Genomic DNA, 15990 nt, shown 5'->3' on the forward strand with positions numbered 1-15990 from the left:
GCTCCTCTCACGGGTGCCGCTCACCACAATACTGGCTACACACCAGGTCTGCTGCTCCCGGGAGCCTTGTTTTTATGGAGGACTGGGCACACTCTCCCTGTCTGTCATTCCCTCAGACCCTAAGTTTGTAGAGCTTGGGGCTGAGAATCCTCAGCGAATTTTACTTGCCCTCCAGTAGCCATGACCCCGGTAGCTGGTGCAAGAGACCTCAGGTGTCAGCACTGGTGGGAGCGGTAGCCAGGAGTTCCACGTCTCGGGTCCCGCGCCACGTTTCATTCCCTCGGTCTGGCTATCCGGCTCATGGGAGAGCTGGGAGGGGCCCTTAAGGTTTCCCCAATGTGTGGAGAGGGAAGGCTAGGGAATTACACACCTGTAGCCGCAGGTTTCAATGAAGTTATCTCCTCCGCCGCAGTCTGATGACGTCAGTTCTCTGCCATGGTGGTATCTCTTGCAAATGGCGACAGTTCGTTTCCCTTTGCCGGGTGACCAATGCAACGGGTGGGTCCTTACTGTCTCTCCCAAGCCCCGTTTCAAACCTGTGGCCACTACCTATGAAGGCTCGGTTGGCATTTACCTCCATAGGAACAGAAGGGCCGACCAGTTGTTTCAGCCGGATGGATTAGTGCTGAGTCACAGCTGTTTGTCTGCAGCAAGCAGGCGAACGGGAGCTTGAATTCAGGCGATCTGGGCTCAGTGTGTGTTCTGAGAGGCCCAGACTGATCGCCCCAGATCCACGTCAGTTCAGCATTGCCTAGTGATCCTGAGCAAACACAATTTAGATTGTTTACGACTCCCTATGCCCGTACAGCTGAAGAGGTCAGAGACTTGATCTCTCCGCGCCCGCCGCCATGTTGGAATCTAAATATCTTTATATTTATGTGGTGCTGAGCATGGAACCCAGGGTCTCATGCATACCAAGCAATCACTCTACTACTGAGCCACAACCCCAGTCCCATCAGTAAAGTTTTATTGTTTAATGAGTTTATTAATCAGCTGTTTGAGATCCATTTGAAATTTTTGGTACCTGGGATTGAACCCAGGGTACATAACCACTGAGCCACATCCCCAGTTCCTTTCTGAAATATTTTATTTAGAGATAGGGTCTTACTGTGTTGCTTAAAGCTTTGCTGAGTTGCTGAGGCTCGCTTTAAATCGATCCTCCTACCTCAGCCTTCAGATTATTACAATCCTCAGCTAGGATTATAGGCATGTGCCACTGCGCTGGCTTGAAAATTTTTAAAAAAGGTTTTAGTTTTCTTCTTCCTCATAATCATACTGTGATTCTCCTCAAGGGTTGAATGATTTTTTAAATTTTTTACTGATACTTAAAAACATAAAATTTATAATATTAATTTAGTGCCATGTAATATTTGATACATGTATCCATTGTGTACAGTCAGATGGTTTTGATCTGTGTTTAAATCACCAGAATTTAGTGTAATGCTGGGCACTTATTTAAATTTAAAAAGGTTTGTTTTTAATAGCATTTGCCATTGAACATTTAACAATGTTTTAGTGACTGTACTAATGTGCTTTCCTTATGTCTAATATTTGCAACAATTCTATGATATAGGCTAAGTGTCTTGCCCAAAGTTATATAACAAAGGGATTCCAACTTAAATCAACGTGACTTCATACCAGTGCTTTTATTCACTACAATATATTATTCCCTAATGAATTCCCTTGAAACTGGTTATGGCATCATATTCATTTATAGTAACGTATTATTGAAATACAATAGGGCAGGAATTGTGACTCAGTGGCAGACTCTTGTCTAGCATGCATGAGGTACTAGGTTCAATCCTCAGCACCACATAAGAATATAAAAAAATGAAATTATTAAAAAAGGGAATTGGGGCTGTGGCTCAGCGGTAGCACACTTGCTTGGCATATTTGAGGCACTGGATTTGATTCTCAGCACTGCATATAAATAAAGGTCTATCAACAACTTGAAAAATATTTTTTTAAAAAAAGGAATATAATAGAGAATACTAGTCCCACTGGGTATGGTGGTGCATACGTGTAATACCAGCAATTTAGGAGGCTGAGGCAGGAGGATCACAAATTTGAGGCCAGTCATAGCAACTTAGCAAGATACTTATCTAAAAAAAAAAAAAGGGTCTGGGATGTGGCTCAGTGGTACAATCCTTTGAGTACAATCCCCAGTTACCCCCTGCTCCCGAAAAAAGAGTTCATTCAATTTTTTACATTATGTTTGTCAAAATACATAATAAGTGGTAGCACTATGCCTTTTTAGCTAATGGAAAATTGTAGTCAAAGGATATTGAGAGCCTATGTATTTAAAGTACTTTGATTTCTAATATGAAAGTGATTAGTTTTTTTAGAGTCACTTGCCTAAATTCAAATCCTAGTTGCTGTTACCTTCCAACTATGATTTAAAATTTTTTTTTTTTTTTGTATTGGGGTTGAATCCAGGGGTGCTCAACTACTGAGCCACATCCCCAGCTCTTTTTTGTATTTTATTATTTTCTTTAGAGGCAGGTTCTCAGTGAGTTGCTTAGGCCTCACTAAGTTGGTGAGGCTGGATTAGAACTCATGATCTTCCTTGCCTCAGCTTTCCAAACTGTTGGGATTACAGGCATATTCCACTGCGCCTGGCTCTATCTGTGATTTGGAACAATATTTAAACTTCTTTCAACTTCAGTTTTCTTTGTTAAGTGAGAATGCTGTATCTTGGATTTCCCAGGAAGCAGACACTGAGATGTTAAGAGTGCATACAATTTGTTGTGGAGGAATGGGATGGTGCACATAGCTCAGTGATAGAGTGTGTACTTAGCATGGTGGAGTCCATAATTGTAATAACCAGTACCATCCCTTGGGAAAAAAACGAAGGAAAGAATATTATTAGATTAAGCAGGATTGACCGAGAGTTATCAGAATGATGCAGACCTGATAGCCTCTGCCAACCCCCTAAGGACATCTGGAGCTAAGATTTCAGAAATGGCTTTGTCTTTGTACTATAAGTAGGCCTTATTTTGTCACTGACTAGTGACTATCTGGAAAAGAAACTCAGCTTGACCCCAGAGGAGTCAAGGGAGTTGTCAGATTTCTAAACGCAGGAGCTGACAGCAAGTGTTTTCTTGAGAGAAGTTTGAACAAATCTGTCTGCCATACTCAATCATGGGATTATAATAATTACATTTATTGTTACATATTATTATATGAACACAGTACTGAACATAGTTGGCACTCAGTGATGTAATCTGTTATTCTTTCTTCTTTTCAAAATACATAACTTCTAAGGACACAGCATTATCTGTGTAGGATCTTCCCAGTAAGGCTTAATATGAATCTAATCATGAGGGAAAGCAAGATAAAAATTTTAAAGGCATGTTGTACAAACATAGCTGCTCTGGACTCTTCAAAAATTTTGTGTTATGATAGACATAAAAGAGGCTGGATGGCCAGACATGGTGGCACATGCCTGTAATGTCAGAAGCTCAGGAGGCTGAGATAGGAGGATTGCCAAGTTCAAAGCCAGCCTTAGCAACTTAGCCGAGACCCTGTCTCAAAGAATAAAAAGAGCTGGTGATGTGGCTCAGTGGTTAAGTGCCTCTGGGTTCAATCAGTGGTACCAAAAAAAAAAAAAAAAAAAAGATGAAGATTAAGAGAAGGTGGCAACGAAATGCAATATCTGGTTCTTAATTTGGTTCTGGATGGGAGGGAGCAGATTATAAGGAACAATAATTGGAAGAGTTTGAGAAATTCAATTATATACATTATATATGCTGAAATGGGATAGATTTTAGATCTTAGATAAAATAATATAAATGTTAAAGTTTTTGTTTGGTGTTACTGAAGATTGAATTCAGGGGCATAGGACTACTGAACTACCTCTTCTCCCAGCCTTTTTAAAAATTTTTTTATTTTGAGACAGGGTCTTGCCAAATTGCTCAGGCTGGTTTTGAACCTGTAATCCTCCTGCCTCAGTCTCCCACATTATTGGGATTACAGGCAAGTGCCACTCTGCCCTGCCTCAGTGTTAAGTTTCTTGAATGTGAAAACTAGTATGTAGAAGAAAGCCCTTGTTAGGAAATATATGCTGAAATACAGAAGTTTACATGGTAATTGTATAATATTTAGGAAGGTGGGAAGATATTTAACAATATCTCCATACTTGGTAATTTTATAATATTTAGTTTTGCATTCAGTTTAGTTCTCAATGCTTAGTGATATTTTTAGTGATCCTTTGTCAATTTCCTAGGATAGCATACTACCATTATAGTTCTCCATAGTCTTACTCTTCTCCTGGCTTCATTAAATAATCTGACCTCTATTTTGCTAAGACTGAAACATTACTCCTTTGTCTTCCTTTCATTGCTGCCTCTTAATATCTTTCTAGATTAGAGAAAGAAGGGGCTTTTCCCTCCTCAGCTTTATTAAGGTATAATTGACAAAGGGGGACTCTTTCTCTTTTCCTGTCTTCCTTGGCAATTCATTTTTTCATTTAGTTTTTTTTTTTCCTTCTTTTTTTGCAGTTCTGGAAATTGAACTCAGGGCTCTGTATATGCCAGGTAAGTGCTCTACCGCTGAGCTACACCCCCAGCCCCTTTTGTTTTTATTTTGAGATAGGCTGGCCTCAAATTTGTAATCCTGCCTTGGCCTCCTGAGTAGCTGGGATTATAAGTGTGTACCACTATGCCTGACTTCATTTAATTAGTTTCAATGCCCTACACTTTCTGCTATGTTTTTAAAAATCAATTATCAATCCTTCATGCTACAGTGCTTCTTAACTCTCCCTCTTCACTAGCACCTTGCCTTTCCTTCAGGGGAAATTCCCTCATTTCAAGCCAGGAAATGAATATTCTCTAGAACAACCTGCCACACCTGTTTCTTCTTTTTTATTTACAAAGTTTTGAATCCAGTCTATTGTTGCGGACCATCCATGGGCTGTGTGTATGAGCTGTGCACATTGAGCAGTATGAGGGGACTGGCCTGACATTGCTGCCTGATTGGGTGGTGCAGCGTATGTGTGCCTTTTCTGCCTGTGATCCCACACAGTACCTGAGATGGGTGTGGCTTTCCAAGATGTCAATCAACCTGCTGACCACAAGACATCACCAAGCAAGACTCCACCCTTTGAAACCCAATCCCTTGCCTTATATTCTATGAATGGCTTTTCCCCAATACATAGGGGGTTTCAGGTGTGTTCTCTCTCTTGCCTCCCTTGCTCCCCTTGCCTTCAGTGTGGGACCTGACACCTGAGGTCTCAGAGCCGTCTCTGACCCCCTAAAAAGGTATTTTTGTGTTTGTGTGGTCTTTTAGTTGCCAGCCCAACAGCTGGTGACAGTCTATACCCTTTAATTCCACTTTATGCCCTCATTCCTTTTCAGATCTATCTGGCTTCTATCTTTGTTTCCCTGCTTAAATTACTTTCCCCATATATATGACTTATTAGCACTCATTACTATTTTCATAACAAACTTTAGGATATTATTTGTATTAGTTACATCAGAAAGGCAATTTCCTTTTATGTCTTAGCTATTTCTCTGACCCTCAATGGTCAATTTGAATATATTTATTACTATTTTGAATGATGGCACTGGGAAGGGGAATTAATTCTCTATGGAAAAAAAAAAGAATTACTATTTTTCTAGGTAGTTCAGTGGTACAGGACTTGCCTAGCATGTGTGAAGCCCTGGGTTTGATATTTGATTCACAATACCACAAAAAAAAAAAAAAAAAAAAGAAAGGAAAAGAAAAGAAAAATGGACTATTATTAAACTATTTTAATAACAATGTTTTTATTGTTTGTACAGGGGATTGAGGCCAGAGGCACCCTACCACTGAGCTATATCCCCAGTCCTATTATTTTTAGTTTTTTGGACAGGATATCTGGCTAAATTGCCCAGGCTGTTCTCAAACTTGCAATCCTGTCTCAGCCTCCTAAGTGGCTGGGATTACAGGAGTGTACCACTGTACCTCACTATCCCATCTTTTAAGATGATTCTCCAGTATATTTTACTAGCTTTAATGTATCTTTCTAACTGTACTAGATATATGTACTCATACATCAGTCATCTAAAACTCAACAATTTGAAAAGCGGCATGAATAGTCATTAGAAATATGGGCTCCAGCTGGGTGTGGTGGTACACACCTGTAATCCCAGTGACTCTGGAGGCTAAGGCAGGAAGACCCCAAGTTTGAGGACAGCCTGAGCAACTTAGCAAGACCCTGTCTCAAAATAAAAAATAAAAAGGGCTGGGGACTTAGCTCAGTGGTAAAGCACCCCCGAGTTGAATCCCCAGTATGCCCCACCCCTTAAAAAAAGTATAAAAAAGTATAGGCTCCTGAGTTAGTTTATTAGTTTTTGCCAAATTTCAGTGGTGTGTAAGAAGAATTTACTTTGTAAGTTTGTGGCTAATCAGACTTTGGCCCATTCCCACTGATGCATCTGCTGACCTTTCCTGGGTTTACTGATTTTTCTTGGGATTGACTGATCTGGCTGACTTCTCCTGAGATGACTGGAGCAAATTGGCTGTTTCTTATATTCTTCAGCAGACTAACCCAGGTGTGTTCTCTGTATAGCAGAGGAGCAAGTCATTTTCAAGCCAGTACATGTGTCACATCTATTAACATGTCATTGGTTAAAGCAAGTTAGAGGTTGATCTCAGAATCAAGGAATAGGGAAATAGATTCTACTTTCAGTGAGAGGAACTGCCAAGTCAAATGGCAAGCTGGGCATAGTGGTGCATGCTTGTTCTAGTGATTAAGGAGGCTGAGAAATGAAGATCACAAATTGGAAGCTAGCCTTGACAATTTAGCAAGGCTTTGTCTCAAAAAATAAAAAAGAAGTGAGGATGTAGCTCAATGGTAAATTGCTTCTAGGTTCAATTCCTTTGTGTGTGTGTGTGTGTGTGTGTGTGTGTGTGTGTGTGTATAGGGGGAGGTCACATGGCAAAAGGTGTGGCTACAGGGAAGTGTAAATAAGGTAACCTAATCAGTGTAACATACTGAGATTGCTTGTACTTGAATACTAAGTCCTGCCAACATCTATAAGGCCTTGGCAAGTTCTCTGGCCTTGGTTTCCTTATCTGAAAAATGAATATTTATTTCATTGGTTTTTTCTGAAACTAAATATTGAATTAGATACAAAGTACATTGTGAAGGTATAGTATCCATCTTCCTAGCTTTTGGTGCAACTAACATGTTCTGCCAGTTCTATAGTCCTACAGTACTATTCATTTGTCACCAATGGCAGAAAGTCAAGGATTCCAATACAGATAATAACCTTGATTCATGTCAGAAATGTGTAAATTTAGCAAAATTATGGAAGCATGATTTATGATAGCAGCTCTCCAGGTATAGATTAATAAGACAAGCCCTTTTGGGTTCAAGTTCCTTCAGCTCTTTGTCTCTTGCCCACATTAAATTCTGCTACAGACCTGTGTACATAAATGTGAGGCTATGTGAACGTGACAGCAGGGAAAGTTCAACACTAGGCATGATGTCATTCAGGCTTAAGACTATCTTTTATAGCTGAGTGTGGTTGTACATGCCTGTAATCCCAGGAACTTAGGAGGAGGATCTCAAATTTGAGGTCAGCCTCAGCAATTTAGCAAAGCCCTAAATAACTGAGCAAGACACTGCCTCAAAATAAAGAATAAGAAGGGCTGAGGATGTGGCTCAGGGGTTAAGTGCCCCTGGTTTAATCCCTGGTACAAGAACAAAACAAAAAGCATAAAACAGCATCTAAAAATTTAACTGATAAAAAAAAATTATTATTTTTAACAATTCTGTGTGTGGTCCTTGTAGTGTTGACCAGATTCACTCATCAGGGTGCATTCAGTTGATGGTGAAGCTATGCTGGAATGTCAATAAAAACTTCTCACTGGACTGGCGTGTTGGTGTTCAAGTTGACCAAGGTGCAGAATTCATCTCAAGGCCTTTCTTTCCCCATGATCTCACCCACTATGGTCTCTCCATGTGACTTCTCCCCAACAAGATAGCATAATTTATGGTAGCTGAGTTCCAAGAGGGTAAAAGTAAATGCTGTAGGCTTCTAAAGAGTTATAACAAGAATTGACACAATGCCATTTCTGCCATCTTTGTGTAGGAAGGGAACTACACAAGAATATGCACTACAGGAAGCACAGCTCATTGGGAGTTATCAATTTAAGAGTTTATTGATTTGATTAGCCTGGTGAAGCAAGAGGAAAGAAGGAGGGCTTGCACAATATGTTTGTTTCACTGGTAATGATAAGAAGATTGATCAGTGGTTTGGGTGGTGAGGGCCTAATTGATCCATTGTAAAGTTATTGTTCGACTTTTCAATTAATAGATTTTGTGGTTGTTTTTTCTTTTCAGTGCTGAGGATTGAACCCAGGGCCTCATGCATTCTAAGCACATGTTCTGTCACTGAGCTATACCCACAGCCCCTAGTTCTCCTTTTGAGGGACTTTTGAAAAAGATTCTTTACCTGTAAATGAATTGTGGGGAGGCAGGGATTATTTGTAAATCTTTTACATTTTGAAAGCAAAACTGATTTGGTTCTCCAGGAATCAGTTGAGACCCAGAAGACTCATGTTTTATGGATCACATCAGCTAAATGAATGGAGGATCATCTGAATAATGTATAATTAATTTATTCCTTTAAATGTTTCTTAAATATTTCCTTTTACTAAGATGAAGTTTCTTTCCTAGGCTATGCTTATCATCTTTTCGAAGCTGAATTGCTTTCAGCCTAGAGTGAAAGATGTATTAAAGGATCCCAACAAATTAATTGTTGGATTTACTAGAAAGATGCTGTTGAGAATACTGTTCACATGATCTTGTCTTTAGGAGATACTATGGGAGGAATGTATCTTCTTTTTACTATTGGGAATAGTAATGGGCAAATTGTTTTATTATCTATATGGATATTGAGACTGTTATAACTGATCTTGTTTTTCCTTGTAACACCTGCTAGAAATCCTAAATCAAGTGTTTAGGACCTTAGAGCATGTATGTTTATGCATTATTTTTCTTCTGTTTTCTTTTCCCCCTAATTTTGCTATTTTAATTATTTTGAATTCTTTTTTTAACCTGTATACTGAGTTTTTCATAAACCACAAAAAGTTTCTTAGAAATAAGTACTTTCCTAGAAACAAATAATGTACAAATTTTTAACACGTGCTAAATATATTCATCATTTTGGTGATGTACAACCATATCTTCCCCACTATATAATAAGCACCAAAGAAAAGGGTTTTGTCTTGTTCACCCCCATAGCTTAATGTGGTCGGTAACACAAAATAAGTGTCTGGTAAATTTGTCTAATATGTTAATGTTGATGATTCCTTTTTTCAAATTTCCTCATCCCTTTTGTTTGGGGTACTACTTTATCCAGTTTTTCTTTTACTGTTCTAGTCCCTCAGTTCTGTTTTTCACTTTCCTTGCCTATAAAAATGTCAGTATTTCTCAAGACTTTGTTCTTTCTACAATTCTTTGTGTTTTCTTCATACCACCCCCACCACCACATTTATATCCAAGGTTCCAGTTAACTTCCAGATTAGACTCCTAGGCAGCTTCATTTGGATATACTAGAGTTATCTTAAACTCAGTATACCCTTAATGGAACACATCATTTCCCATGCTAAACTTGCTCCTACTTTAATATTTTCTGTGGTCATCAATGACACCTCTATTTCCCTAGTCACCCAAGTCAGGAATCCTAGACTTTCTTTCACAAGCTCACAAATTCAATCAACTACCCAGTTATAGAGCTTCAGCCCTACAAATATCCAGACACACAAAGGAAATGATCAAACCAATTACAGACATGTGCCAGTGTAGCCAGATTTAAAAAAAAAAAAAAAAATTATGGTGCTAAGGATGGAACCCAGGGCTTCATGCATGCAAGGGAAGTGATCTATCACTGAGCAACACCCACAACCCCAATGACCTGGGCTTTTCATCCACAGTACTTGACAGTACTTGGCATATGTTGAAAGGAAGAATGAACTATATTAGTGATTTTTCAAAGAGGATTCTAAGGCAGTGCCTTACATGTTATAGTAGGGGACTGAGAGAAACGTGAGCTTTTTGCCCACTTCTAGGCTCCCTTTTATTTGGTTCAAGTATTAGACTTGAGATTGTAATAGAAATGCCAGTGTTTCAGAAAATATTGTACAAACCTTTACATTATTTGCTTTTAAAAATACCGGACTGGGATTGTGGTTCAGTGGTAGAGCACTTGCCTAGTATGTGTGAGGCCCTGGGTTCGATCCTCAGCACCACATATAAATAAAGTGAAAAATCCATTGGCAATTAAAAAAAAATACTACATGCTTGGTGAGGAAGACATTTGCAAGTAATGTCTGGAAATGATAATTGTATGAAGGTAGAAAGTGGATAAGTAGTGACCTGGAGATACGCTCTTCCGGAAGCTCTCTGACAGTGACCTCTGAAAAGGTACCTGAAATGCGCATTGAACATCGATCAGTTAAATCTGGGGGAAGTGCTCTAGCTGGAGAGAACAGCAAGCGCAAAGGTTGGAGCTTGCGTGCTGTGATGAGAGCCAGAAAGCCATGGAGGTGAGCTAGGGAGGTCGTCCCGTTAGCGATGAGGTAGGCAGAAGTATTTAAAATATACCACACTACCAAGGGAGCTAGGGCTTAGATTCTCAAAAGAAACCAAAGGTTAGGATGAAGCAGTCGTTCAACAGTGGAGAAAAGAGGCGGTATCTCCTTGAGTAGTGACAGGACAGACCCCTGCAGGGGATGGACTGGGTCCTGCCCTCAGAAGACCAACCCTCGCCCAAGGGCGGGGACCCGCCGAGAGGGCGGGCCTCGGCGGCCCTCTGCCCGTGGGCGCTGCACAGGCCACGATTACCAGCAGGCGGTGCAGTGAGCGCGCATGCAGCCGCAGCCGCCGCCTGCCGGTCCCAACCAGGAGAAAGGAGGGGACCGGAAGGAGCCGCTGGTGCTGCGGGAAGTGGCAGGAGCGGGAGGCGGGGACCCACCTGGAAGCGCCGCCGCGCCGTTGTCGAGCTTCCTGCGGCGGCAGCCAGTCAAGCAAGTGCCGTGGCGGGAGCAGAGAGCGGCCACGGTAGCGGCGCCTCCCGGAGTGGCCCGTCACGCCCGGCCCCGCGCGGAAGGTGAGCAGGCGCTCGGGGCACGTGGTGGGGTCCAGACTCGGGGGAGGGAGAAGAAAGGTGGAGGCCGGGGGGTTGAAATGATCGGCTCTGGGACCCAGATTTGGAGCCAAATGCTGGGAGGGGGTGGGCTGGAGGCGGCTGCGGCGACGGCGACGGCGACGGCGAAGCCCCCACGTGGGGCGGGGGTGCGCGCGCACGTGTGCGCGGGCGAAAGGGGGCGGGGAGGGCTCTTGGGAGGGCGATGGGCGCGCGCCCGCTCCTTGGCGGCCCACGTGACGGACACGCTGAAAATCTTCCACGTGACAGGCAAGCCGACTGAGTTATAGGGTTGGACTTTCTAGTATAACCGTGATCGTCGAAGGTTTTGGGATGGCTTGCTGCTGTTCTTCTTTTCTAGGAGGTTAGGAAGAGACACACAAGGTGGAAAATACTTCCTGTTTTTTTTTTCTGTATTTTGCACGTTCTCCAGTCGTTAATAAAAGCACTTTTTAAGTTCCGAAATACTGCTTTTTCCTTACCGCCATGTTGGTTCTAGAGGAGGCTCGCGAGATGCTAGTATGTATCGCGAGATCTCTCGATTCTCGCGGGATGTTGTTGGCAGAGCAGTTGTCCTGGTTGGCGAAGCCTTGGGTTCCGGGGGCCTGGGACCCGCAACTCTTTCTACAAGGCAAGTTGTTAGGGAGGGGCCTCGGGCGTGTGCCTCTTGGTGCTGGGAAACGTGCTGTGTCAGCTTCCCCTAATCTTGAAGGGAATACAGTGGCCCTATTGAGGCGGCACGGTCCTTCCCACCCCCTGCGTGTGCTCCGCCACCTGCAGAATCCTTTGCACCCTTCAGCCCGGGCAGTTCCCCGCGCAGTGATAGTTCTTCCCCCGTCCCACTCAGTGGAAGTCCGGAGCCGTGCTCGTACGACGTGACGATCCCATTGGATATCGTTCATCTTACTTTCAAACGTTCTTGTCAGTTTTTCGCTTTGTTGCCATTTTCTGAAGTATTCCAGATCTGTTGTTAACCATTCTGTCACTCTTTCTGCCGTAGTACCTTTCTCCAGTCGCCTATAACAGAACTCCGTCCATCTCTTCTTTCTGGGTATCGTTTACTCCCATTTATATGACCATTAATAACTTCCTCATCTCTGAGACTTCATATTTACAATAACTTTTAGCAGTGTTTAGAGATTACTTTATAATTTCTGACACTACTTGAAATCAGAATAAAATCATTCTTTTCATCATTATGTATGTGATTATTAACTGGAAATTATCCGTATGGTTTTGATTACAACTTTTCTGAGATTGCCACACTTAATATTCAGGGATGGTTATTTTAGGTTACATGTTTAAGGAAATGTATTATTTTAGGCCAAATTTTTAATTAAAAGCATATTTCTCATGAACTTTGCAAAGTTTGAGCTCATTTTTTTCATAAGTGAGTTTGAAATTATTTTCTCTCTAGTCCTCTTATATCCCCTCACAAATAATTCTACCTTATGCATGTGATTTTAGTATTCTTTAGCAATGTTTGAATTTTATGTAGTATTTGGAGTGGGGAATTAAACTAATCAGATAATTTGGTACTTTTGTCTTTTTTAGACTGTAAAAGTAAAGCTGCAAGTTTGTAATCTCAGAGACTTGGGAGGCTGAAACAGAAGGATGATAAGTTCGAGGCCAGCCTGGGAAATGTAGAGAGACTCTGGTTTCAAAATAAAAAGGGCTGGGGACATGTCTCAGTGGGAAAGCATCCCTGGGTTTCATTCCCTGTATCCAAATAAATAAATTAATTAATAAATAGAGTTGTTTGTCCCCACACTTGCTATAGAGAGATTCAGAGAGTGGAACCTCCCTCTGTTTCATATTGCCATTGCCACCAAGTTCCCTTTTTTACTCTTATATCTGCTCCACTAAGTACCCACTGTTTGTGGATGTTTTTATGATTTACTTTAGTTTTTTTTTTTTTTTTAATGAAGGGGAGAAAGTGGAGGGGATTGTTTTATGTATACTACCCCAACAATAACAATCAGCAGGTTTTCTACTCTGTTAAATTTTTATCTAGTTATATATGCCTATTTTTAGGACTCATGTATACATGCTTTCTAAGTTCAAAAGAAAAGTGTTTTGCTAGTGTAGTGATGCGAAAATATCTCTAATTATAGTCCTATTATTTTTAAACAGTGGAAATGATTTTAGTGTGTTGGTAGTTTGGCACAAAAGAAAGTCCGTATAAAACAAAGGTTTAAAAAATCACTTGAGTCTCATATTTTTATGTTTAAGTTTTATGTTATATATTTACTTTTTGGAGGAGGTACTGGGAGTTGAACCCATGGGCACTCACTGAGCTACATCCCAGCCCTGTTTTCTTTTTTCTTTTTTCTTTTTTTTTTTTTTGACTTAATTGCTGAGATGGGCCTAAAACCTCCTGCCTCAACCTCACCAGTTGCTGGTATTATAGGCACCACTGCTACTAGCTCATATATTTATTTTTATATGGTATGTTACTTACATATTCTAAATTGTAACTCAAGCATGTCTGTAGGGGTTTTTTACAAAGCTTTCAGCTTAATTAAAATAATAGTTATGACTGGATTAGTGAACTCATCTGAAGAGTTGTAGATAACAGAAGTACAAAAACATCTATTTAAATTAAAAGTTGCTAAAAAGCTATCATTTTGTGGTTGGTTTTTGTGTTCTTTCACCCCAAAACTTATCAGTAACATTATCTACAACATCTGTTATGTTTAAAAATGTATCTGCTCTTTAGGCATTTTTTTTTTTATTGTAATAGATCAAGTAGGAATGTTGAGGAATAGAAAGAAGCAAGCATTGAGAGGTGTGATGTGGGAAAGAGAAAGAAGATATGGAATATTGGGTGATAATGAAATTGAATTATAGAAATTGCAGAGAAAAGAGTAATACATAATACACAAGTCACAGTCAAGAATAGGCATGTGCAAAATGGTTTGAGGGAAACTTGAACAGAATTTGGAAAGAGTATTTGAGGCAGTTTTTTCCTCTTAAATAATTGTTTTAGATGTTTCTCCAGGCTATTTCCAGAATTACTAGATGGTACCTGTAATAAAAATAACTGAAGTTGATATTTAATTGAAACTTTTGTGAATTTTTTCCTTATTAAAGCCATTAGGTTAAATAACATTTGTTAAGTACATTTTATTACTATTTTTAGAAGTAGGAAATTGTGGACATTATAGTGGGTTTGAAGATCACACTCTTTGGAGTGGCCATTGCAAAAATATCTACATTAGTTTAGCATAGTAATTGGGTCTTTGGTAGTCTACTGGGTGCCTCAGATCAATAATATATATTCCTTACTCTTACAATTTTGTGTTGTAAACTGCTTTTGGTAGTAGGTCTTAAAAATTGCCAGTCTTTTACAGACACTAATGTATTTGAGGTTCTTTGTAAAAATATTCTGAGAAAACCCAAGGAAGATAGAAGTATTTACGTGGTTTTAGTTTTCTTGAGTAAAACTTAAACAACAATTTTATTATTATTAACTCACAGAAGTAATGAGATCTAAAAAGCTTCAGCGATGGGAAGAAATTAATAAAAATGATAATGTATTACTGATTTTATCCTCCCGTGAATGTTTTCTTTAGTCTGGCACCATGCTAATTTCCAAAATTTCAAAATTTCTAACTTATTGAAGTGGTATACTCATCATAAATATCATGAATATGAGGGCTGGGGTTATGGCTCAGTTGTAGAGCCTTGCCTAGCATGTGTGAGGTACTACGTGGGTTTGATCTCCGGCACCACATAAAAAAATAATAAAATAAAAATAAAGATTTTATATATATATGATTTTATTGATTACTTCTTGAATCAGTGTGCAAGAACATTGTAATAATTACATGGCCAGAAATATCAAGTTGCTTAAAAAAGAGGTGCAGGTGCTTAAAAAACTAATTTCATATGAAAATTCAATTTGGAGTTATCTACAAGGAGTAATTGCTAAAAGACCCATTTTCATTGAGTGTTTAATATGAACATTATATATACTGTGGTGCAAATTTCTGTAGTTAATATTCTGATAACCATTGTCATTCTACTTAAAAAAAAAAACTATTGGTAAATATCTTTCAAAACTCCTAGTCTTGACTTCTAAAACCATGAAAATATGGACTTCTGTCTTTTGTTTGAACCTGCCCTTTCCGTCTGATCTGTTTTTTTCTTTTTAGATTTTCTTTCTCATATAGGTAATTTTCAATTTGTCAGAGATAAGTGAGTTGAGAATATTGTTGTATAATTGATCAAACTAGTTATTATTACTTTTTTTGTGTTTGGTACTGGGGATTTAACCCAGGGGCACTTTACTAATGAGCTACATCTGTAGCCCTTTTTGAAATTTTATTTTGAGATATCGTCTTACTAAGTTCCTGAGGGCCTCGGTAAGTTACACAGGCTCGCCCTGAATTTGTGATCCTCCTGACTCAGTTTCTGGATTATTATTACTTTTTTTTTTAATAAGTATATTTGTAATTTAGAGTCAGTGTGATTCAGCCACTGTTTATTGAGTGCTAGTGATCCCAGCCATTTGAAACAGCATACATCCTGGATATAAAAAGTTCTCTGAGACCTTCATCATTATACAAACTACATGTATGAAGATGTGAATTTGGTGTCAATATACCTTATATATAATCAGAGATATGATAAATTGTGGTATAAAGGTGTATTAAGAATTGTAATGCAAAAAAAAGGTCTCTGAGTTTTCAAAATAACTAACACAAGCAGTTATTCATTGCTTAGAGAGGAGATTACATTCTGAAAAATATGATTGATTTAATTGTTACATGAACGTTATAGTGTACTTAAACTAAGACGGTTGTGACAACACTGGGTGATACAGTCTAATAGTGGTCCATTGTTGAGATCT

General features: G+C 39.6%; 1 protein-coding gene across 8 annotated transcripts in view; it reads left to right on the plus strand.

The window, feature by feature from the left end:
* The first annotated feature begins 10707 nt into the window (after window positions 1-10707).
* ZZZ3 (zinc finger ZZ-type containing 3) overlaps window positions 10708-15990 on the plus strand; it is a 110511-nt gene continuing 105228 nt past the window's right edge. For 5 of the 8 annotated variants that reach the window (XM_081307951.1, XM_081307948.1, XM_081307947.1 and 2 more), the window contains exon 1: window positions 10960-11099. Coding sequence is in view for 1 of the 8 variants with exons in the window: in XM_081307953.1 (XP_081164079.1) it covers window positions 10723-11099 (377 nt within the window). In the remaining 7 variants the exon portion in view is untranslated. Of the gene's footprint in view, window positions 11100-11683; window positions 11767-15990 lie in introns of those variants that run through there. The other 3 variants (XM_081307953.1, XM_081307950.1, XM_081307949.1) reach the window with 3 other exon arrangements.

Source organism: Spermophilus citellus, assembly GCF_964194105.1.
Source record: "Spermophilus citellus genome assembly, chromosome: 9".
Classification (NCBI taxonomy): Eukaryota; Metazoa; Chordata; class Mammalia; order Rodentia; family Sciuridae; genus Spermophilus; species Spermophilus citellus.